General features: G+C 47.3%; 1 protein-coding gene across 1 annotated transcript; it reads right to left on the reverse strand.

The window, feature by feature from the left end:
* Positions 1–4,911: 4,911 nt before the first annotated feature.
* On the reverse strand, positions 4,912–5,685 carry LOC311204981 (protein FAM243B; the record flags this gene model as incomplete). The annotated part of the gene is given in 9 exon segments (XM_084279248.1): positions 4,912–5,042; positions 5,045–5,075; positions 5,079–5,114; positions 5,118–5,309; positions 5,312–5,372; positions 5,374–5,525; positions 5,527–5,565; positions 5,567–5,598; positions 5,601–5,685. Coding segments are annotated over 9 exon segments (759 nt in total).
* Positions 5,686–25,578: the final 19,893 nt, after the last annotated feature.

Raw genomic sequence — 25,578 nt, forward strand, 5'->3', positions numbered from 1 at the left:
GGAGGTTGGTTTTTTTTAACCCTTGGGTATCCTGTGTGCCGCAGTTGCAGCAGTAAACAAGAAAATATGCGGACACTGGGGGGAGACAGCAGCTCAGATTTGTTCCAGTTTCTCGTTCAGAAACCAGTCGGGGACCTCGAAGTCTGGCTTCTGACTGACATAAAGGTTAGAGGATTGGTCCTGGCAAATTTAGAAGAGGAACAGGGAGTTCACTTTGCCTGAGTTTCTGCAAGTGAGAGGAGGAAGCAAGGGTAGAGAGCCTTGAAGTGCTCGCTGTGTATGAGCACCCAGCTTGCTAGGCACCAGGAAATCTACATAGGATCCTCGTAGAGATGGTCCCACCCTAGACAGCAAGCCAGGTCACACTCTTCTGCCTATGGGACTATAGACTCCTCCCTTTTCAGTAAAATAACTTTTTTTTTTTAAAAAAAAGAGTGTTCATGTTGTACAGGTGGACTGGTTTACCTCATGCAGTATTTCTCCTGCCTTTCAGTATTGGGTGTTGTCATTGTCAAGCGTTGAAGACTGAGAGAATAAAAGGATCGCTGCCTTTTAAACTTCTAGTATTTGCACCTTTAGGCTTTCTTTTACTGACACCAAGGCCATGTGTTTAAAAAAAACCCAAACAAAACCAAAATCCTTGTGTAGTAATAAAGAAAGGAGTTGTTGGGATTTTTAAAAAGAAAAAAATAAGCTCTCACAAAAGCCTGAAGTAGCTGCCAGAGTAGGGCTCTTCCAGTCTGAAGGAGCGCCTGGGTTGTGGGGTATCCATGGTCCTTAAAGTGAAAACTAAGTGAAGCAGCATACGGTGGGGCTGTTTCCACATTTCCATTTTAGACTGTGGCTGAAATGAACTCTGCTTGACTTCAGTACCACGGAATGCTTTTAGTGCAAAGGCCACCAGGCTTTTCAGTGGAAACGCAGCTGCGCGGGTGCTGCAGGACGGCAGCGCTGGCTGAGCGATGCCCCAGGGCAGGCAGATTGCGCTCAAGCCATTGCTCTGCCAGTCAGGGAGATAAGTATTTTTCAGGCCTTCCGAGAGCCTCCCAAGCAAACAGCTATTTCTTACATTTCCTTCCTCGCTTTTCCTCTTGGGGAGCAGCAATTCCAGACGGGTTTTTTTTGCTCTTCTCAGTAAAGGCCCTGTGAATGTTCTGGCCAGGGTAGAGCCCTTCACAGTTCTTGATCCCAGCTCTAACCTGTGACACTCAGTCAGCATCTCTGCCACTTGCTGACTGCCACCCTCTGGCCTCAACTCTGGCCCAAGAGGAGCTCTGCAGCAAGCTCTAACAGCTCCCCTTCCAGCTCTGCCATGGGACGAGCCAGAGACTATGCTGCAATAAATCTCACTTGTTTCAGCCTTCACTGGTTCTTCACAGTCATTGCAAAACTTCATCCAAAGATGCATCAACTGTTGGCACCCTCTCCCTAACTATTAACTGTGTACCAACCTCAGCCTTCAACTGGAGTTTGGTGAGGAGCTGACAGACCTCACACGAAGGAGCTGGCTACCCTGGGACAGTCTTGTCTCTGACATCTTCCCGGTCACGTGGAAAACAAACAAATGTACATGCCACGAGTGTGTGGAGACGGCTCAGGTAAGTGAGTTCATGTTTCCCCTCTGGAGGCTTTCAGAGCTAGCCAACACGAAATGTCAGACAGTTCAGTGCAGCTAAAGCCATATAAATTAATCTGGCCCTTACATGTATTTGATTTCTAAACCAGCTTTCTTCTTTTGCATTTCTTGCATAGAACATTTTTTCCAATAGCCCTCCTCCTTCCCCCTCTGCATGTCTCTTCATACCCTCTCCACATGGTCGCTGCAGAAGATGTCAAGTTCACAGAGACAGAGGCTGGGCTTTGAGTGGTGTTGGTTTCCTTTCTGCTACCTGGCCACCTTTCTCCCAGTTCTCAGGCATGGCACAAACTGGGCCCTGTTCTGCCTGCTCAGTCGCAGATGCTCACACCATCCATCTCATCCCTGGCCCCAAGTGCCTTTGAGCCCTCTGTACCCTGGCTTGCAGCTTGCTACTAGGACAGAGGCCTTGAAAATAGGAAAAAACCCAAAAGTGTGAGCCAATCATTACAGTCCTGCTTCATAAGCTGGAGGAAACTAAATGTGGGGTTTGTTTCCATGAAGACGAGGCTTGGAAAAGCATTTAGAAGTAATTAGTCAATGAGACATCATGAAAATTCAGGTGATTTGCATTCCAGCTCGCTTAGAGCAGAGAGACATCTGTTATAGCTTCTTCATCAACATATGCATTTGCATCTGCCTCTCCTCTCTATGCAAAGATACTTTAATCATTTTATTCTAGTGGTGCATTTCAGTCACACAGAGAGAGTCGTGAGCAGGAACGGAGAGATTGGCTTTGACATCCTACAACGGTCAAGTGCACTGAGCCTCACTACGAGAGCTATTGCTAGCAAACCTAATAAAATAATAGGTATTTAAAGGCCTACCAAGAAGATATTGGACTCATGCATGCTATTTCAAGTGCTCTTGAATAAGGTGCATGCTATTTGGTAACATCCTCCTATTAGCTTGTTTAGTCATATGTTAAAGGAATTGCTTGTCATCCTGAATTACCAGTTGAGTCAGAACTGCATGAGCCACAATATTTTTCTTTGGTACAAAGGGTTACAACGTTTTGTAGAAAACATGGGTTGTAATTACCCTTCTGCAGCAGCAAAGGGGGGGTGGGGGGCGGAGGAAGAAAGGAGACGACTCATCTCAGAGGATTTTATATAAAATACCAAAGTTCATTTGATTTCAGACTCCGTTCTTTTTCCTGCCCACAGGTTTCCATACACTTGAAATCGGACTGGGTAGAAAAGCTTTGCCAGGCCTCAATCTAGCAGGATAGGAAGAGTGAAGGTGTTTAGAGAGGCCTTCACAGCTCTTTGCAGGGAAAGGATGATTTTTCCTTGGTCTCTGCAAGATGTGGCACCAAACACTATCTGTTTCCTCATGCTTGTTTCCATGAAACCCTTCATGGAAGCTTCACCCTGGTTTTACCAAAGAATACAAACCAGGAAAGACTGGTAAATTCCTGTGACACAAATTACTGCCTTTTGATACTTCCTCATTGCTAAAATGGATGGAAAGCGGGTGATTCTGTGCCTGGCCCCATGGACTCCACCATGAATTAGGGATGGCAGAAGACACACCCAGCCAACGCAGAAGTGTTGCAACGCGGCCCTGAACCCGCAGCTGCGTAAGCCATTGCAGCAGAGACCGGTAAGGCTGAGCTGTGATGAGGCAGCAGTCCAGGACTCTGCTCCGTTCAGGTTTGGTCCTGTTCTTCTTCACGTGAATCCAGAACACGGCAATGAAGTCATCGGGTTTGTGCTGGTCTGACTATAGCACGCTGTTCCTTCTCCCCAGTAGTGTCACCAGGTGAAGGTAAACAGTCATTGGGAAAATGGGGTGTGCATCATTTGTTTCCCAAGAAAACCAAGCCAGTGTGCAATTACTGCCTGTCCTTGCGGTAAAGAGGCACTGGAACTATCTCTTTCCTCATGCTGATTTCACACCACTTCGTATTCATCAATACTTAATGGAGCAATTGGTGCTTCAAGCCAATGGGAAATTATCTTCAGGGACATGATATCAAGACAATAAAAACATTCCTGCCCCTCTCCAGTCTCTCCCCTTCCCTCCTCCTTCTGCCTTGCATTTGAAGAACCTAATTTTCCATTCTCTGCTACATCCATATTTGTTAAAAATGAGCAGATGTTTTTGCTGATGAATATGAAGCTGAGAAAATATGGTTATTTTTTTCTGTGTATTCACAACTCAGCTCTTGAGAATTGCATGTGTGGATTCTTCTGGAGGTAGATAAGACTCGCATTTTTAGGTATCTCTCTGCCACACCAAATGACAATGCTTGTTTAGATGGTTTCCACACACAGGAGAAAAACTGCTCAGATTTGCCTCAGAGTATCGAAATGTTTTTGTGCACCTGTGAATCACAACTTAATTTTTTTATGTCTTTATGGTCTTAGTTCTCTGTCCTAGAGGTGCACAATAAGCACATACCCAGTCATGAGCAATACAGAGAGTGTAAATTGGGAGCTGCTTTAAAAAAAAAAAAAAAAAGAAGAAAGTGTTCAATGAACCTGAAAAGCTGCACATTTAAAGCTGCTGTTAAAAAATATTACCTTACATCACTCTTAAATAATCTTTTGAACTCAGTTCTGTGAGGAATCGTTACTTCTCAGTAATGGATGTCACAGATAAAGAAAATCTCTAATGCCGAGTGACTTATTTTATCCTGAGAGACCAAACTCTTCACGCTTTAAAGCCTGAACCAACTACTAATTGTTAGGCTTCAGAAAGGAACTTCCCTTGTAGAAAGGTCCTCTTTACCTGTCACTGAAATGTTCATTGCAGACCACGGTTGGAAGCAAGGTACTCGGTGTAATGAACCACCGAGCTGCTGTCAGATGTTAATGTGCATATGATGGGGTGGTCGCGTTAAATTCTTCACACTTCTTAAAGCTGTGGCCTCTGGTGTCAGTCACGGTCCAGTACATTTCCTGCTCAGAAGCAGATCTCCCACTGGGGTCAAAGACAAGCCTGACCCACAGAGTTCATTTTACAACCCAGTCTTTCTCCAAACTGAGTGTATTTACACCTGAGGCATGGTCACATGACTGCCATAACAGAAGTGTTTGTGCAGGAGGCAGGCTAAACTGGATCTTAGGCATGCCTGGGCCCACTGAAAAGGCACGTTAACTGTCCCTTCCCAGTGCAAATAGAGTACATATCAGCTTAGTCCTCCGATACACCTGCAATGAAACATCTGGATTTAAATTTTAAAGCACTTTCATTAGTGCTGTTGACACATGGCTTTTCAGTTTACACCCTTCAAAGGAGAGGGCTTAGCAGAGCTGCAACATTCAACATCAATCAAAACACCTTTGAAGCCTGATGGCAGGAAGACCCATTGCAGAAAGTGTGTCAAGGTAGCAGTTCTCCCATCTCTTCACTCTCTTTATTGCTATCTCCCATTTGTTAGGAATCATCTGCTCTAGTCTTTAACAATCAGGTCCCTGAAGAAGAGACACCTCTAGGAGTGGGTCCTCTCAATGGACCTCAGGGCAAAGTCCTACCTGTTGTTTATAATAAACCATTTTGAAGAAGACCAGGAGATGTCCATAGGATAGAGATAGCTGTAAGATGATGGCACAAGAAGCTTTTGGCCATCGGCTCTAGCAGCTTCAGGGCAACACTCAATGCCAGACATGTAGACCACTGGTGGGACTGTCAACAGAGTTCCCATCTCCAGCTCCTCAGCTTTCTTTTGCCCCCCACATGCATCAGCTGCCTTTTATCCCTCACCACAATTATGCACTTCCCATAGAGAATCACACAGCTCTTGGAAGATACTGTTCTGCTGATGGGTGGTTGGATTACCTCTTAACAGCAGTTTGTCCCTCCAGGGCACCCACCTTTGGCTGCTGCCAGAGTGAACAAGTATCCATACCTGCCAGCACGGGCTGGCCTCCTTGGATATTTTTTTCTCCTGTTGTAAGACTTTCCAGAATATTTGTTTCCCCCTAAAAAAACACCATTAAGATGCAGTCTCCTCAGTACTGCAGACACTGTCTCTCTGAAGCAGCGTCAAAGCAGCCCCTGCAAAGTATGTGCCTGAGAGGTGGATTTGCAAATTGCTGCATCTCCTCTGGAACGGGTTTCCTTCTCCCTAAAACACTGGGAAACTGAAGTCAAGAGATGTCTGAAGAGGAATATGGCCAGTGGTGTCTAACTCAGCTGTCTGGCTGCTCTCCTTGGTGAGGCAGAGGAGTGATGGGGCATGGCATGGCATGTTAGCAGCATCACACAGAGAGCAGAAGCCTGGAAACTGGATATGAGAAGAAGGGTACACCCCCAGTAAGAAGCCTTCATAGTTTAACTGTTAGCCAGATGAAAAATGATGGCATATCTTTCTCTTTTAATGTCCTTAGTAACTCTACACCAGGAGCATAAACTGGATTAGGTAGTCCTACTAGAGTTACTGGGTGCTTATTAGTTTTGAAAAGCACCATGTTTAGAGGCCTCATAAGGATCTGAGATCCCCCAAAATGCTGATTTAGGGAGCTCTTTGTTCAGCAACTGGATGTAAAGTGTCAATAGAACTACCTGTAGAGAAATCTTATTCCCCAATTTTCCTTGGTGCCTCAGCATCCCATCTGTGACACCCACTGGAACCATAGATTATATTCCCTGTTACCTAAATTCAATGTGTCATTCCCCTCTCTTCTTTCCCAAGAAGATTTACTAAACTGTGCAGGAGTTGGAGCATGCTGTCCCTAGATAGGCATAAAAATGGCATGTTGCTTTTGTTATTCTTGCTTTTTAAGCTATCTTCTAATTGTGAATGGGTACCAGTAGGAAACAGGGCAAGGGACAACTGTGGTAGCATTTGGGCAGGGTGAGTGGGTGCAAGAGTGAGGCAGGAATTCCCCTTTCCTTCCTCCCTAGCTGGGCTTGTACCTGTGCCCTCCCAGCCATGCCAGGCCAAGGATGGCTCTGGCACTGTCTGCCTTGTCCCTCTCAAACCTGTCCCCCCCACAGTCACCGGAGGCAAGCAGCAGCTCTGTGCTGAGACTCCTCTGTGAGACAACCAGCAGCAGTCAGGAGATGTGCTTCAAAGGCACAGTCCTCATCTGAACTGGACCACACATGTAGGTGCAGCTGGGGTTGCCCAGGAAAAGTAGGTTTGATATTCCTCAGTTCAGACCCCCTAAAGTGAACAGTCCTTACACTGTTCCTCAATCTCTCTGGGTTTTTGTGCTTTTGCAATATCAAGTGAAATGGTGAGTGACAGACAGTCCCCTGTTGTAGTCTGTTCTTTATCCCTGATAAAGGGACTTAGCAGCATGAATGAAGGAGGTAGAATCCAGCCTCTCTGCTTGTGAGTCCTCGGGCATGGGCAAGGTCTATGTCACTGTACTGTGGTGCTGTCCCAGAAGAATATGGGGACACTCTTAGGCTGTCAGGTGGCATCACCATGCCTGCACCTTCACCTGGCCCTGGCTCCTTCAAACCCCATGAAATGGTCTGAGCCTAACTAAATAGTTATAAAAATACTAATGATAATGTAGTTGATACGTAGTGAGGCAGGAGGGACGGACTGTTTTCATGTCCTTTTCTGAATAACTATTTGAGAAGTACATTATCCTCTGTCCCATTAATATAGAATCTATGTATCACGGAATAGTTTGGGTTGGAAGAACCTTAAAGATCATCCCAGGGGCAGGGACATCCTCCACTAGACCAGGTTGCCCAAAGCCCCATCCAACTTGGCCCTGAACACTAACAGGGTTGATGGGGCAGCCACAGCTTCTCTGGGCAGCCTGTGCCAGGGCCTCACCGCCCTCACAGGGAAGAATTTCTTCCTAATATCTGATCTGAATCTGCCCTTCTTCAGTTTAAGGCCATTACCCCTTGTCCTGTCACTCCATGCCCTTGTAGCCAGTCCCTCTCCAGCTTTCCTGTAAGTCCCCTTCAGGTACTGGAAGGCTGCAGTAAGGTCTTCTGGAACCTTCTCTTCTCCAGGCTGAGGAAGCCCAAGTCTCTCTGCCTGTCTTCACAGGAGAGGTGCTCCAGCCCTTGGATCATCTTTGTGACCCTTCTGTGGGCTTGCGGCAGCAGCTCCATGTCTTTCTTTTACTGGGGACCCCAGAGCTGGACACAGTACCCAGATGAGGTCTAACAGAGCAAAGTAGAGGGGCACAATGACCCCCTTCAACCAGTTGGTCACACTGCTTTTGATGCAGCCCAGGACATGGTTGACTTTCTTGGCTGCAAGTACATATTGCCAGCTCATGTTGAGCTTGTCCACCAACACTCCAAGTCCTCCTCAGGGCTGCTCTCAATCTGATCTCTGCCCAGCCTGAAGTTGTGTTTGGGATTGTGCTGACCCACATACAGCACCTTGCACTTGGTCTTGTCGAACTTCATGCAGTTCACATGGGCCCATCTCTCCAGCCTGTCAAGGTCCCTCTGGACAGCATCCCTTTCCTCCAGCGTGTCGACTGCACCCCACAGCTTGGTGTCATCAGCAAAAGTGTTCAGGGCACAGTCAATCCTACAGTCCATATCTCTGACAAAGATGTTAAACAATGCTATTCCCAGTGATGACCCCTGAGGAACACCACTCATCACTGCTCTCCACTCAGACATTGAGCCATTGACTGCAACTGTTTGAGTGCAACCATGGAATTTATTGAGTGCAACCATATATATGCATCTATATGTGACATAAACCCACCTGTTCACCTGCTTTAGAAGTTCATGGTCCTAGCATGTCAATATCATTTAAAAACTCGGGCAGCACACAGAAGACACTGGGCTGAGATGCAAAAATATGCATTGTATTTCCTACACTGCCTTCCATCTGCTGTGTTACATTTCCCTCTTTTCCCTCCCACCCCATGTGCATAGAGCCAGTGATCACTTTGGGGCAGAGACCTTTCCTCCTTTGGTAATTTTAGATGTCCAACATTCCCTAGCAAGGCCACACAGTGCTACAATCCCTGGGCATATTCACTGCCTCACAACTGCCTGTGGGATTTGGGAGAAGACACTTCTCATTGCTCTCCTATCCTTCAGCCACTGCACCAGAGTCTCCTGCTCTCGCCCCAACAGCAAGACCTGCTTCTGGCCATAAGGCAGTGCCCTGAAGGTTGGGGTTTGGGCATCAGTGCTGGGACCACCCATCTTCCCCTGCCACCCTCAGCGCATGCAGCCATGGCACCCAGCACCCACACAACAGGGTGCCAGCCATGGGTGGTACCTGTCCCCAGTTCCCTGTGGGTGTGGGAGAGGGAGCTCAGTGGCACATGGAGCATTTGATAAGGATGCTGGGTCCCAGAGGCATCCTGCTTCCCTGGGAAGGAGGCAGGAGGACCTGGCCTCTGCCTGCTGCCAGCTCCTCCAATCACTGCCTGGGTACACAAGTGGGGGCTGAGCAGCAACACCACCTCCCCACAATGCACTTTTTTGGTACTTCACCAAATTTCATTGAACTGCTTCACTAAATAACAAATTTACCAATTACCCACGAACAAAGTCCCTATTAATGAAGCAATTAGGATACCAATTATCAGATGCATACCAATTACCCATTTCAGTAGTAATTATGTTATTAGGTTACCAGTCACCACATTCTATAAGCAAGCTAAAAATCATCGCAGACCCTTTATTTTAGAATGCCAAATAAAAACATAATGAAATACAGAACATGATGAATTACACATAAAGAGTGGGCATCATTTCAAGTGAACAGTGGATGTTTTTACTGCTGTATTAAATTACAGGTAGCAGCTAAAATTAAGTTGCTAATTTTGAAATTTAACATTTTGTTTTTATATAAATAAAATGATTTGTAAGTTTGACATATTTTTCAAAACCAAAACTTGATAACATCATTCTACAGGGAATTTCGTTCTCTTCCTTTCTTACATGGATCCAGAGAAGTTGGGATTCTTTTTCTAACAAACACCAAACGCAATTCAAATAATCTATTTTCCCTCCTAGCTGTCTGATGAAGTCCTGAATGTCCCATGCCAAAGTAGTATTTCTGGTGTCAAGAGACCTTCCAAAAATGTGTAATTTTATCTCTTGATCTGTGACAGAACCAGTAAGAGAAGCTCTCACCAAGATTCCAAGATGGGGATGGAAACAGAAAGAGGTGGAAACTTTAGAAAATACATTAAGTAAACACCTAAAGCAAGAGCCATAAACCTCTCAGAACAGAGCTAGTACAACTGCTGACAGTTTCCCCCAAAGACTGGCAAGACACCTTGTGAAAACTGTTGGAATTTGGTTTCCAGCATTAAGGACTGTCAAGCTAAAGCTTGAGCTAACCAGCCTCCCCTCTGGTGGCACCACAGTTATGCCTTTTGCCTAAGCACGGCCACTATTTCAGGTAGAAATACTTGACCATCTATTGCCTGGACTCTCTAGGAATAGGGTAACTTTAGGAATTGAAGTTTTTTTAATCAGATGTGACTGAAACTGTGTGTATGCACATGTGTGTCTCCTTGAGGTGGGGAAGGAAAAAGAGAAGGGAAAGTTTCAAGGCCAAGGGATTGGCAAAGAGCTGACAGGTGTGCCTGGGTCTGGGAAGGGCACACAAAACCATTAGGCCCTTCTCCTGAGAGGCTGAGCTCTGATTTTAGCTCTCAGTAAGGATGTGGAGCACCTGCTGCATGGTGAGCACAGGGCTCACCTCGACCCCAACCCAGACCCTCTAAGGGTATCAGCAGGAACCAAGGGGGACTCCAAAGGGGGTATCAGTACACTTCCATCGTGCACTAGTTTTCAGAAGCTCAGTTAGTAGAGAGGCAAAGAGCACTTCCAACACCTGTGGGGTTCATCCACAATCCTGATGCCTCCCTTGCATCAGCCTGTCTGGAAAAGCAGTAGCCACTGCTGCAGGGGGTGAACAGAACTTGGAGTACATGATGGATGTCTGAAACCTGTATCTAATGCTCATGATGGAAAGAGAGATTCAGCTCACGCTCCTGCCACTGTGGAATGACTGGGAAAACTGATGAACTGTGTCTGCAAACAGAAGGAATTAGCACTACTGACAGTAAGTCAGGCTGAAGTCTCTCCTCTGAATGCTGGCATTGGGCAGAAATTGATCCTTCTCCAAAATGAACAGTGATACCACCTCCTGGAAAACACCCACACTGGGTGGAAGGAACATACCTGGAACTGCAAGTGCTTGTTCTACCTTCAAAATACCTCTCATTTTTCAGATCTGAATAGCTGAGCTGCAGCAGTGGGAGCGTGGCTACTGAGCGCCGTTAGGAGCAGTGAGCAGAAATCCTGGCTCAAACCGAGCAGTTGTTAAACCAGACGTGGTAACGAAGCCAAAGGCAATGAGGTCCAAAACTAACCCGACTGCTTCATTGGCCTCTGCTAGAGACAGTGTCTAGGGAATATGCACCTGTCCAAAAAAGGAGATGTCTGTGTTGGAAAGCTGAATCTCTGGAATTCAAGGAAGAAGTGTGGAAAGCCAAGAGAGCGGTGTGGATTTCATCTTGGCTATCAGCTGGAAGTATCAGCCTTGGAATGTGTCTTACAAGATCAGGCTGTGGAAATTCCCTTTAAGGATATGGACCACGTGAAGTAAATCATTTCCAGGCAGTTGGCTTGGACCAAACAGTGGCAAAACCTCATAATAATAACAAAACTATATCATGACAGCAAAGCATACATTAAAAAAAAAAAAAAAAAGAACAAAATCACAGTAGCAAAACATGAAGTTAGAGACAGAGTAAAAACCTGTGTAGGGAAAGTTAGGAAGGAATGTTTCCTAGGGTACAAAATGTTTGAGGACTTCATTCTGTAACAAAAAGCAAACACACAGAGCAACATAAAGGAGGCTGAGTGAAACCAGCAACACACACCCCACAGGCACAACATTTTTTAGGATTTCATAGGATTTTTGCTTCTAAAACAAAATGCCTTAAACTTCTCAGGAGTATCTGCACCACAAATTTTCAGTCATTTTGGTTGTCAGACTCCAGAGCTTTTTCTGATGAATGTGTGGACCAAGTATGGCAAGCTGAAGCCCACTGTCAATGTTTGTCTTGCCATAGCTGCCCATCCTGGACCCCTGTATGCCAGGGCTTGAACAGGTGGATTGAACACCCCTGAACCGTGTGGTGGGCAAACCCTTCCTTCTTGTGTCTGCTGAGGCTGAGTAGCCCACAGATGACACCTAAAATCTGCCACGGCACCCTTCTTACTGTGTACCACCTGGGGAAGCAGCAAGGGCTGAAGGCTCAGTGGGATTTCATGATGAGGGGACTGGTACTAAACACTGAAAGAATTTGTTGGGGATTATTGACACAAAGTTGGCACAACCCTGAGGGCTACAGCTGTGTCTTGTCAGCCCTGACGCTGTCCAGGTGTGCCCTGGGAGGAAATCTGGTGAGATGTCAGGATGTTCTTGTCCTCCTCATTGTCCTGGGCGCTGGTGAAGGGCTGACATGCAGGAAGAGAGCTGTTGAGAAATGCATGACCACTGTCAAATACCTGCTGCAGACCAAGCCTGCCAAGTGAACAAACAAGTTCAAGTCTGACATCTGCCTCTGGACCCTTGAAATAACCTTCCTTCCAGAAGGGACGGACATGGGTCAGATTGTCTCCACTTCCAGGCACCTGGCATGCTGGTGAGGGTGGATGCAGAGGCTGTGTGGCTGTTTCTGCTGGCAGAGTGCCCACCTGAGGGGCTCACTGGCAGCTCCGACCCCCCAGGTAAATAAATAAATGAATACATAATAACAGCAAACAGGCACACCGGCAGTGCCCAGCTGGAAACGTTCTGTCCCTGCTTGAAGCAACAGCATGCAAAGGGAGGCCCTCCATTCTCCCAAGAGCCAAGCTATAAAAACATGACAGGAACAGCCGTGAAAGAGCTAAGCCATCCAGGGATTGATTTCCAGCCTCCTCTCCAAAGGCCTGGGGCTGAAATAACACAGGTTTCGCTTGGGTACCTTCACAGCTGCATGTGGGAAGCTTGCACAAGACCGATCTGTGTCTGTGCTGGCACAACTCCTTGTTTCTTGCTCTCATGAATGAAAAACATCCCTATTTAGGCTCCTTGTGCACAACAGAATAACAAAAACAAACTGTTTTCATACATTCCTCAGGACCACATCTGTGCTCGGTGCCGCAGACCCAGGGTTGTTTTTGCTGTCCTGCCTTTGCAGCTCCAGTAAGGCAATGCTGTTGATAATGAAAGTGTCTTTGCTCTCCTTTCCGGGAAGCTCCACCTTGCTTCTCTGAGGGCTAAACTTCCCAGAATACAGATAGTCAATGTAGTTTTCAGGCTTGCTGGAAACAATATTGCTGAGCATCATGACAAAGAGAAGAAAGCCAAAAAACCCAACAATGATGAGGATGTAAAACGAGGCCATTATCTCCTCTTGCATCTCCAAGGCTGGGTTGCTGAAATTATTGAACCGAAGGGTCTTCTTTTGTTCCACAAACATATGGAGTGAATTCGGCATGAGCGCACTGCTGTTTGTGTGGTTGCTGAAAGCCATCCTGCACTTCCACTCTGGCTGTAAAAGCTAAAGAAAAACAAAGAAAGAACCAACTTAGCTGGTTAATGCACACCTGGCCTTTTGGGTCTTCCAGCCCAGGTCCTTCCCACGGTTTTCCTCTCCTCTGCTGCGTAGCTAACTGCACTCTGCTTTCCTCTAGCTGCACGACTTGCACTCAGAGAGCCACGCTGAAAGTCAGTGGCAAGACAGCAGGAGATTTCAGAGAACCAGATGGTGTTGCTCTCTGCATGAAGGACGTGCACATACATGCAGGGGCACATACTGCTCCCTCAGCTTCACTTTGGTTTTGCTGATGATGCAGCATCAGAACCAGGACATGGGAATAACGCTGACAGTTGCAGTGACTAGTTCAATGGAAACAGGATGACTCGCTCTTAAGTACCAGCATAATTCAAACAATAACACCATGGAAGGGAGAGAGGAACAATACTGGTATTGTGGCTCTGCCTCTAGAGTTGAAGGGCTGTTCATGCTAAGTCATCCACAGTAGAGCCTGCTGAATTGAAGAGGAGCTGTGGGAAGGAACTCAATGAATCCAAACTGATGTAAGTTTGTTATCTTGCTGAGAAGGAAAACTTGAGGGAGAAAATATTTTCTGCCAAATTATAGTTCTTGACGTTGTTTTTTTTGCTTATGAGCTTTTTCCCAAGTTATTCTTAGTATAAGAGAAACTTAAATTACTCCCTCTAAACAAACCACAAAATCCTTCCATTCTGAAAAATCTCAGTAAATTTTGACTCCATTTCTTAATCTCACATGCAAAATAATAAGCTTTTCTTTTGGCAGCAACAGTGTTCCGATTCCGATACAAATTTATGTCTAATTTTTGGTTTTCTGAAGTCTCCTTCTTTGGAAAGTATGTGATAATCTTAGAAAAGCTTTGTACAAATCTGCCCATGAAGTCTTGCCCAACTGTAAATAGAAGCCAAGAGTTTCATCCCAAATGTGCAACTTCTGCTTATTTAAAGCCACTTAAATCCCTGTTGCAGTTTTCCTTGCTCTTCAGGCAGCACCAATTAATGTGTGCAGCTCTCCTCTTGCAAAGGGTCTGTACAAACAGAGGCTGCAACCCCACGTATTGCAACAAGAGCTCTGGTGATTTATAATACCCGTGGGTTTGCTCCTTTAAAGCTCATACAACAAACCATTTAAAGAGTTAGGTAACAGGTCGAAATGCTCTGAAACATTTCTGAGGTAGCCTAGAGAAAGCTTCCTCAAAGCACCTCTGCCCGCCCATCACCCCAGAGACACATGGCAGTCCTAAAATGACGATATCTTTTGGAAAAGATAGCAGCCTGAACCCCAGGTCAGGGCAGCCCACATCCCCAGCTGGCAGCCTCCTCTTCCCCACCCTGCTTGCAGGCACTGGTGGCAAGGAGATGTTTTATCCTCCCTCCCCATGCCTCACACTGGGATGCTCACTACTCCTGACTCAGGAAAGTCAGGCATTTCCTCTCCAATCCAGCTAGGATGAGCCCACTGAAGTGCAGACTGTGCGCCTGAAATTGCCTGAACATCCTGGATGATTAAGGTTAGCTATTCCTGGTTAGGTTTCCTCCTTCTTGCAACTATTACCTTTTAATGAGCGTGTTTACCCTGCTGGCTGGCTTGTGACTGGTCTGCCTGGAATCTATTAATAGCCAAATAACCACGACGGGCGGCTGCGTGAGTTGAGCTCAGGGCCTCTACAGGACCCATTGGCAGAGGCATGCAGAGATTTATAACTGCAGCAAGGGAACTGGGGACATATCGTGGAGTATTAACAAACTGCACCAACAGTGGGTGTGTGGGACCACACGGTTTGGGTGGAATCTAGCTTTTAGCCAACCAGGGTTTTTTGGACTATACAGAAGAATAGGAAGGCAAGATTCTTTCCCAGTCGCAAGCCAGATCCAAGTAAACTGCCCCGTGGATTAAGAAACTCCTCTCCACCCCAGCCCAATCTGGTGACTTCTACTTGGCTGCAGTAGAAATCAGTGATCACAATATTCTGCAGAAGTGAAATCTGTCTTGGTGTTCCTCGTTCAGAGGGCATAATGTGGAAAAAAAAAGCGGTCTATACTTTGGCTGGACACTAGATGAAAGTGAAAGACTGAAAAAGACTTACTCAAAGTAAATTGTCTTTCTGAGAGCGAGATTTTCTCCGTTGCTCCCCAAACCCACATTTCCCTTCTCTGCCTTCTATTCTGCTTTGCTGGCAGTCCTGGGTTTTGTGGCTAATGGCACAATGAGGACTGAAGTTCAGGGATATACCAGTGGTTTTTACTCTTCTTGAGAGATGGACTTCCTGACTTTCTGGAATCCCACTGCAAATAAAACCTTGAAGGCCCCACCCTCTGCCCACCTGCAGGCTGTGCTGTAACCAGTTGCCACAACCATACTGAATTGCTATCATATAAAAGCAAGGCTGAGCTTTGAATGCTGTTACCCAGGTTTATTACTTCCAGTGCCTACCACTGTCTACCTTTTCTTGAGGGGCTTCTTCTTCACCCTTCATGGCTTTATAGGTCACCTCAAGCTTTTCTCTAGACCTCTGCTGCTGGCCCTGTTTGGAGGCAGGACAGTGGCTAGGCAGCTGGAAGATACCTCCTTGTTGGGAACCACAGCTCCGTGCAGCCCTTAGAGCCTCTTGGCATGGCCCCTCACACTGAGTCCTGCCACCACCAGAGTGGGGCTGGTCCTTTAGCCAAGTACACAAATCGTTGGGGTTTTGAAATGGAATAGAAAATGCACAGTGTTTTGGTGTGCGTTTCCTCAGACATGGCTTTCTAAGGAATAGACTGCTTTCTGCTTTGGAACAGTGAAGCTAGTTAAACTTTGGACTGGTACTTAAAATACCTGCAGGGGTGTGCATGGCTGACCGTACGCCCCTTCACTACGTTAACACCCTGTCTGTACAGAAGACATTTGCGGGGGGCAGTGACCATTTACATGTTTCTCACAGGTTGTTCCCCTCCCCCCCCCAGACAAAACACAAAAGAAAAATGAAGCAATACGCACCAATCCCCAGAAAACAATAATGAGAGGCTTGAGGCAAATGACATAACGAGCCAAAAGGGCCGAGTATCGCCCGTTAGCTTTAACGGCTGCCTCATTCTCCTTAGGCCAGGCACACCGCACGCTGGTTTTTAACTGGCAGGCCCCATAATGAGAAGGAAGGAGTCTAGGGTATGATCTGCCTTTCAGGGCAAGTAGGGGAAGGATTAGTGGCTGCCATTGTGCCATACCAGGCCTTGAGGAGATAGAGAGAACAGGCTTCAAATGGTTTTGTACAGGTCAGGCTGTGTGTTGTCTGTCTGTGTATATGTTCACACTAATGCTGCCCCCCACCTTCTTCCCCTACAATGCTGGAAAGACACGGGGATGCCACATCAGCACTTTTCCACGCTTCCAACATCTGTATTAGATACACAGGTTAAAATTCAGCCTTTTTTTCCCCCGCCCATAACAGGGCTCATCCCCTTACTACCAACTTCCCTCTCTACTACTTTTCCACAGCCTAAGGATTGTTTTTCCATTTTGATCATTTTCTGTGCTTACGAAAGTGTGTATCAACTAGAGATACACACCACTCTTACCTGCCTCATAAACAGGCATAAGTCCATGCACACAGATGTACACACACAAACTTCTCTCCTGACACACAAACACACACTAAAACAAAAGAACACCCACAGAGCTACATATAATGCTGTATCCAGCTATTAAAAAAAATTACTAGTAGCTTCAACATTAAGCAGAGCTGATTTTCAGAGAGCAACACTTCATGTGAAAAAAAAAACCAACAATAAAAATCCAGGAAATGTATCCAAAATAATGGAAGAATTGAAATGAAACTTTAGGTGCCTACTTATCTCTACATAGAGGAAGTTGGAGACACCCCAGGCACTATCACAGCAGCTATAAAATGTACCTATCAAAGAGCTTACTTACATGCAGACCGGGCTCTGTCCTGGGAGCAGCACCTCTTGCAGCTGTCAGGCTTGCTCCCAGCTGACCAATGCATTTAACTATTTAAGGAGCATAGGAGAGGAGTGGCCTCTGCTTCTCGCCTCTAGCAAGTAATCACAGACACATTATGTATGAGGGAGTGTCAGCAAAGCAATGTGGTAACAGGATACTATGGGCCTGTGAGGCTCCTGCAACATGGGGGCTCCAGGCAAGTGGCCATGTATGGTCCCTTATCACGCAGGAGATGAGAACAACATGGGTGAGGGCTTGTTTGTCTCAATACTGGGCAAATTAAAGGACAGTGGCTGCTCTGGGCAGGTGGGTGCTCGTTGCTGGACAAAGAGCAGTAAGAACAGATGGTAGGCTTGGGGTGATTTTTGGTAATTCATCAAAGATATGCCATTTTTTTGAAGTCAGTGACTCTGAGAAGTGAGAAAGTAAGTAGCAGTGTCCTGTGTTTGGCCAATGCCACCTTGGTGTGCCAGAGGAGAGAGGCTATGCTGTTGTGCCTCCTTGTTCAGTGCACACCTACATCCCCACTCATCCTGCTTTACCCTTCTGGTGAAAGGATGGGGAAAGAAAGTAGACAGGAATAGGAAAGAGGATGCTGGGTGAAGCAACCTCATTATCTTTCATCTTGCATCCTCGTGCCCCAGCCTCTTATATCCTGTTCTGCCAGCTGGGCATGGGTGTTTTATACCCTTCATACACCCTCGCTCTGGCAAAACAGCACGAGTTAACACCCCTCCGCAGCCAAGTCCCCTCTGAGGATCAACACATAACACCATCCATGGCTTGCAACATCTCTAATTTAACTCACACTTTGCCATGGGAGCCGCAGGCGACTGCTGGCGTGGGGTTACTTCGTGCAACCCGAACAACTGAGAGCAGCTGAGGGAGGAGGGGAGCTCCCACTAAGGCCAGCTGGTTTTCCTGCTGCAGAAAGCAGGAGGGAGGAGAGCTGTTACAAGCGACGGTGAGCAGGGCCCGGCGGCAGCAAGGTATGTCTGCCTTCAGGAAGCAGCAGCACCATGGCCAGACAGATTGGTAAATCTCACTGTGGGACTTGGTTCAAACGGCTCATGTTTTTCACATACCTCATCTTCACACCCAGCTTGGAAGGTATCGGCCGCTCATTGAGGCGAGCTGCGCCTTTGGCTAACAAACCCTGAAACAGGAAAAAAATCAGAGGCAGGGAGCCACTGGTTGGAGGAAAGGAGACCTGAGCGCTCACAGGCAGAAGGGACAATGGGGAAAGAGGTCTGGCAAACATCCTACGTGTTCTCTCCCCCATTCATGTTACAACCCCCAGACTGCCAGGGATGTTTTATGGCTAACCCCCAGAAAAACACCACAGTGCTAAGAGTATTGCTGGTTTAAAGCTGTCTTCCTTCTAAGGGCCAAAACCCATCGAAGGGCATGAAACCTCAGCAGGCCTGTCTGTCCAGTCTTGCACTGGGCAGAGCTGGAGACCTGGGCTGGTTGTGATTGAGCCACCCAACGGGGTGCAGAGCCAGGTGGAGATGCAGGTGAGGGCCAGGGAGTGGCGTAGCCCGGTCAGCGTGGCCCTACAGCGTGGCTAATTAGCCAGCTGCTCTGTAGGGCTTGTCAGATCAGACCCAGAATCATACTGAAATTGCCATCTTGTTTCCAGTTTTAGAGGAAGTGTGGTCAGAGCTAGGGAAAGGTGAGCCTCACACCTTCTCCTTGCCCCATCACGTGTGGCTGCTATGTGGCTCCTGTTACCACCCCTCTGCCTCATTGTGGGGGATAGAAAACCCACCAGTTCTCCTACTTCTTCCCTAGACTTGACGGTCCTTTTTCTTGGAAACAAAATCAAATGGAGATGTAAAAGTATAAACACTGCTAGCAAACCCATTGGTTAAGATGGCTGTCTGATCTCCTGCATAATGTGGGCATACGAGTGGGGAAGGCTCAAGCAGACATCAAAGGTGGGATTTATTTCACTGCTTGGGACCCTGTGGACAGTTTCCCTGTTCACTGGGGAGAGATAGGTAACCCCAAATGGTGATGAGTCCATCTCTCAGCACATTGTGCCCCAAAGATCTTCCTTTCTAATGGCCATGATTAGCGTCAGCCTCTAACCTGAGAGCAGTAAAAATGCTGTGGGATGGACTCCTCCCTCACTCATACCAAAGCAAAGGGAATAAGATTCCTACTTGTTCATCCCAAGGCAGGACAGCAAGTTCCCACATGACCCAGAGGAAACATCTAGATACCATTCCTGATAAAGAGAAAGGGGGAGCGTAAGATGCCCAGGTGAGGGGGAGGTTGGAAATTGCAGGAGTGTGCAATGGGACTAGATCCCATTGCAGTGTGGATGGAAAGAGGCACACAACCACAACCACATCCCTTGAGCGGGAACAAGCATTCAGCACCTGAATGCTGAATGGTGACAGCCTCCTTCCTCCACCTACACCCTTGGAAGTCTGTGCTAGTGCCAGGTGGCACCTTTCTTTGAAAAAGGAATGAAGGATGAGGGAACAGATTTGGAGCACAAATGTAACAGCAGGGCCAGAAGAAGTCATTCTGAGTCTTTCAGTGAAAGTATAGGGACCCCAGAATAAGCTGGGAAGTTTCCATTATCTTCTCAGGGGATCTGCCAGGGCACATCAGCTGAGGATCTGATTCTCTTATTACTGAAGCTTCATTAAAAAAAGGTAATGTAAGGAAACAGTGGACATCAGCAAGGCTATTTTAGTAATATTAGTAAATAGTAATATGTTGGATTTTAGAGTATTTCCAATTCTATAGCAAGACTCAAAGCCCTAGAGGAGGGTTTAGAGGATGATGAAAACTGAATTAGTCTGTGTGTCCTTCCTGTTCCAGGGCCAAGGATGCCTGGAAGCACATGCAAGATATGACCAAGACAGGCAGACCTGTCTTTAAAATAATGAGCCAGGAACGGAAAATTCATCATGCTATTGAAGCATCCAGGCACGCTCAGGTGAGCTTCAGACTTGAAGCATTTCCCATGCACACTTTCCTCTGCAGCTTGCCAACTTGTTTTCCATGCTCTCACCCCCGTGGCATATAAGGTGCATCATGTCTTCAAGCCATCTTTCCTGTTGAGCCAGGGTGACCTGTCTGCCTTGGAGGAAGTGGGATGAAGGAATGTCTGGATCTAAGATGAACGACAGAGCATTCCTCACGTGGCCGAGTCCTGCAAACGGACCACACCAGTCACTGGGGACAGTGGGGTACTGAGAACCTCAACCCCATGTGGTTCCTTGCACACTAGCCCCATGACTTCCTCAAAAAAAATCTAGGTCATGCCCTGACAGACATTTACTCTGGGAATGAACCATCCCCAAGACAGGGGTGTTGAGGGGTTTCCCTTCCCCAGCAATCCTCATGGGGGCTTCTGTGGGCTGGAGGGCCCCAAGAAGTCTCAGAAGTAGTCCTGGTTTGCCCCTGAGGCAGGGGCACAATGCCCAGGAGGATGGCATGCAGCTGCAGTGCTGACAGGAGGCCTGCGCTGTGGGGAACAGGAGCAGCCAGCAATGAAGGAGAGATGTGTTGGGTTTGCAGAGAGGTAGGCAAGAGCTGTGGAGAGTTTGTTAGAGTATTGAGCTATTTTACATAGAAAACCCTTTCCTAGGTCCCTGGGTGGGCAGGGTGATAATCTGCCCTGTCTTCCCAGCTTCCTCTCAGTGATAACTGAGTCATCTTGGCTTCCTGGAAGAGGCTGAGAAGGGACACTTTTTTGCAGTGGCTGTGGTGAGGTCTGCAGGTAATGGCCTCAGTGCAAGGCAGCACACATTGCCTCTTGCACGGGTCAGACCATGTCACGAATTGCATTGCCCAAGTTTCTGTGGCTGAGAATGAGCCAGAGCTTTCATTTTGCTGTTGCAACAACAGGCCTTGGGCTAGTGCTGGTTATCTGGTGACCTGCTTCTCTCTCTCCATGCTCAAGTGTAGGTGTGGGAAAAAGCTTGTCTAAATCCCTGAGTATTTATTGCAAAACTCTGGGGATAGGTGGAAACAGCATGGTGCTGGTGATTCTGCTCAGGGGTTCTGCTCCTGGTCCATACACTGCACTTCAGTCACGTGGCTCGCTCCTTCTTAGCTGTTTTTTGCTTTAGATATTCCCAGTACCTCTTCAGCAACAGGGGCAAATGCTGAATTCACTTGCACAGTGAATAAATCAGATGAAAGGAAAGAGCTGCCTTCTGTGAGATATGCAGTGTGAGTCCAATGGCAAGCATGATGTTATTACATTACCTTAGGAGTGATTCTGATGATAAAAGTCTCCGGTGGTTAAGCCTAGGCTCCTGTGGTGGTTTGACCCTGACTGGAGGCCAGACACCCACCAAAGCCACTCTATCACTCCCCTTTTCAGCTGGACAGGGGAGAAAATATATATTGAGAGGCTTAGGAGTTGAGATAAGGACAGGGAGAGATCATTCCACAATCAGCGTCACGGGCACAACAGACTCAACACAGAATTAAGGAAAGAAACTCTAATTTATGACACTGCACTACACACCCAGTGACACCAGAGTCGGGTAATGAGAAGTGTGATCAGATCTTAAAGCACCTTCCCCCACGCCTCTCTTCTTAGCAGACTTCACTTTAGTCATGATTTCTCTCCAGCTCCTCACCAATTGCCTCAGCACGGCTCCCTTCCATGGAGTGCTGACCTTCAGGCCCAGACTGCTCCAGCCTGGTCTCCCAGAGTCACAAGTCCCCCAGAAAACCTGCTCCAACATGGCTTGGTCTTTCCATAGGCTGCAGGTTTTACTGCCAGGAGCTTGCTCCAGCACAGGCTTTCCATGGGGTTGCAGCATCCTTCAGGTGTCTCCACCCGCTCTGGCATAGGGTCCTCCATGGGTTGCAGGTGGGATTTCTGCTCCCCATCATTATCTGTGGGCTGCAGTGGGACAACCTGCTTCACCATGGTCTTCTCCATGGGCTGCAGGGGAAACTCTCTCTCTGGCACCTGTAGTGCCTCCTTTCACCATCTCTTCACTGACCTTGGTGTCTGCACAGTCTCTTACATCTTCTCACTCCCTTCTCTGGTGGCAAAAAGCAGCTGCTTCTGTTTTTTTTTCTCCTAAATGTGATTCTCAGAGGCGCTCTGACCGTCACTGATGGGCTCAGCCTTGGTCAGTGGTGGGTGCGGCCTTGAGCTGGCTGGTGTTTGCTCTGTGGGGCCTGCAGAGAGCTTATGGCTGCTGCTCGCAGAAGCCAGCCCTGCAGCCCCCCCTCCTCCACCAGAACCCCACCACACAAAATCACAACAGCTCCTCTTAATTTCTTTACTTTCTTACCTTTTTTCTATTTTTTTCAACATTTATTGACTGATCCTTCTAAATGCATTTCATGTCCTCATTATTCCAGTGAGGCAGACCTGCACAGCTTTTGCTGCTCTCCCACCATTCTCAGAATCTCTCTTTGCCAGGAAATTTCATTTTCTAGTGCCGTCTGAGTGCTGCTGCGACCCCACATCACTGGGAGGCAGCTGTGGCAGGCAGCATCGCCGGGCCTCCTGGTCTCGCAACAGAGTGCTCTTCAGACAAAATCTTTGGCAAGCACTGTGGGCTCATCCTTGCTTCATCACTTGATTCATTTCACAGGCTGGCTCTGCGCAGGTGTTAACTGCTTCGGGAGGTGGTTGCCTCAAAGCCACATCCAGGTTTTGCCACTTGTGATTCACTTACTGACAGTGAAGCTCTGGATATTGCCCTCTAATTGTACCTATGAAACAGAAAAGATCTACATTTATTGTGGTCCTGTGTTCACGTTTATGGCTCCTGTCCAAAACACATGGTAACACGATCTGAGTAGTATCACCTTTAGGACAGCAATAAAAGCATTTGCCACTCCCATCCTGTGCTTCACATCCTGTTTCCACCACAGGCTACACATTAAGGAGATCTTGCTGAGGACAACATCACCCTGGGACAAGCTGAGCCAGCCTGCGGCAGTGGTTGCTGGCTGTTGGTGACACTGGAGGACAAGTGGTGCTGTCCCCACAGCAGGAGATTAACTAGACCAGGGAAACCAAGCCCAGTGGGACACTTGAAGACCAGCATCATCTCATGAATGCTGAAAATACCTGTGAGACATTGCAAAGACCTTTTTTCCTCCTGTGTTTCGCTCCTGATCAGTCAGCCATCAGAGTAGGTGGAAGAGGAAGGTGCAGAGAGGGCTAACGGTGTTGGGAGAAAAGTCGTGTTTGCTGCCCTGTGACTGCAGCCAGTGACAGAGAGGCAGCTGTGGTGAGGTGGTTACCTCTCAGGGCATTACTTCAAGACCACCATGGTTATGACCTTCTCAGACATTGACCTTGAGTTGTGTATTTTTAAAACCACGGGCTGGACAGCTGGGAAGAGCTGCCTGGGACCTGCCCATAAAGTCCCAAAAATGGAAGAAGGAGATGTCAGCAGAGGAGGAGTATTTGTGTAGGACCATGATCTAGGGAGGCATCTGGGTACGGCCACACATAAGGACAGCAGGCCAGGCAGTTTGACAGGTTGCCTCCTGTTGTCCCCATCGCTGTAATTGCCTGTTTCCTCTTCCTCCTCCTCTGAAGATTTCCAGATAAAATGTTTTAGCCTGAGCAGCGGGCACTGGGGTTTAACATGCTTCCTCAGAGCTGTCCAGGAGCATGCACCCACTCTGCTGGCCACTGATGGGTGCACAGGCTTGCCCTCCTCACTGCATAGGGACTGTAACGTGGAACAAAACTACAAACGCCTCTGACACACGCATCAGGTTGCAACATGTCTCTTCTAAAATTTCACGGACTACTTAATTATATGTAAATCACCCAAAGTGCCCAGCTGTTCCTGTGGATAAAAATAGAATGCACTGCCTGTGTCATTTCCTGCTGAAGGAAGCTTGGGAGGGAAAAGGAAGGCTGCCTGGAGCGGAAGGCAGGCAGGCAGGAAGGAAGGAAGGAAGGGAGGAAGGAAGGAAAAGTTGGTGCTACCAGTGCGGCTGTGATGCCCCTGGTACCCCAGGTCCTGGGTGCCTTAGTAGGAGAGCTGGGAAGCAGCTCTGGGGTTTTGGTAATGGCTGGTGGCCCCTGTAAGCAGCTACTGGATGGATTCCTTGCCATTTGTCTTGCCCGATGACTGCTTCTGCTGTTGTTGCAGTGATGCCTTGGCTTCCATGTGCTGTACCACAACATGCCAAACACACCGTGGCAAGGTAGTTTTTGCTCATTTTTTTTACACTACCAGATCACACAGTATCAATTTTCATCATGTAACAGCTTTTTCAGACAAGATCAGATTGCTTCCATCACAGCCCACATACTGGGATGTGGTGGTGCCCTTGACCTTGGTGAGTCCAAATCAGGATGAGATCCCATTCCCATCACTGTCAGTGACAATGCTGCCATCAACAGAGACATTATCATTACCTCTACTCCTGGACAAACTTTTCCAGGGGGTTCTCCAAGGAGAAGAACTGCCCCACATAGCCAGGGGGGACACAGTCATGGTTCCCTTGAGGGACAAGAGAAAAATAGGTCAGGAATCTCAGCCGTGGTAGTCTGCCATTGAGATGTCTGGAGGTAGATTCAAAGGGACTGGCAATTTCTGCATTTCAGTGACTTCTATGACCAGAAATAAAGAGCAACATGCACATAAATCCAGAAAGGCTGTTTAATATACACATGCTGGATTAAATAATTTGTTGTAAACTAAGATGACCCTGGCTGTGTTGCCTGTATTCTGCAGTGAGCTAGCCAACTCCACTGGGAATTCGGATTAGCATGAACCAGGATGTTTCTCTTTCTCACCTGCTTATTTTTATTCAAATTACATTTTGTTCTGCTACAATCCCTTTCTCAAGGCCAGGGTTTGGATGTAAGTACTATTGGGCTGTTGCTATTAAAGAGAGAGGCCTTGCTGCTTTTTTTTCTTTTTTTTTTTTGTTGTTTTACTTTTGAGGGGAAGAAATAATTAGGAGCACAGCAGAGGGTTAATTTTAGATGTCAGTCCTGCCTGGGGCTAAATCTTTGTGGTCCTTTGGCTGGCAGAGGGTACCTGGCTGATGAGTGTGCTCCTTTGTTTATTCCTGCACCATAACTCTTGCATATTAAGGTGAAAAATAAATAAAAGTATGGGGAGGATTTGATGTTTTACTCCTCTGGTCTCTGCAGGCAGCTCAGAGTCAGGATTCCCTGGGAGCTGAACTGGAGGTGAAGCTGCAGACGGAGCTGCTCAAGCAGCCCAGAGAAGGGAGTTTGCCTGCAGGTGCAGAGTAGGTATGAGATTATTGTTTGCACTCTTTTCCCAGATTTGTTTTGCATTGTTAGGTGGGAAGCTGATAATAAAGGCTTGAGAAATTACTGCCAGGGCAAAAAGTCCCATCAGATTGGAGGTTCCTAAGCCTACCGTTGCCATGGGTCTGAATAAAGACCACAGGCTTGAGGCTTATGTGCACAACAGTGAACCAGAACAGCTGCTGAATCAACTGTTCCCCTGACAAATTACCCTGACTCTCAAGCTGGAGGTCACAAGGAAAAAGGAAATTGGTGCTCAGACTTTGGGA

Source organism: Gallinula chloropus, assembly GCF_964237585.1.
Source record: "Gallinula chloropus genome assembly, chromosome: 1".
Classification (NCBI taxonomy): Eukaryota; Metazoa; Chordata; class Aves; order Gruiformes; family Rallidae; genus Gallinula; species Gallinula chloropus.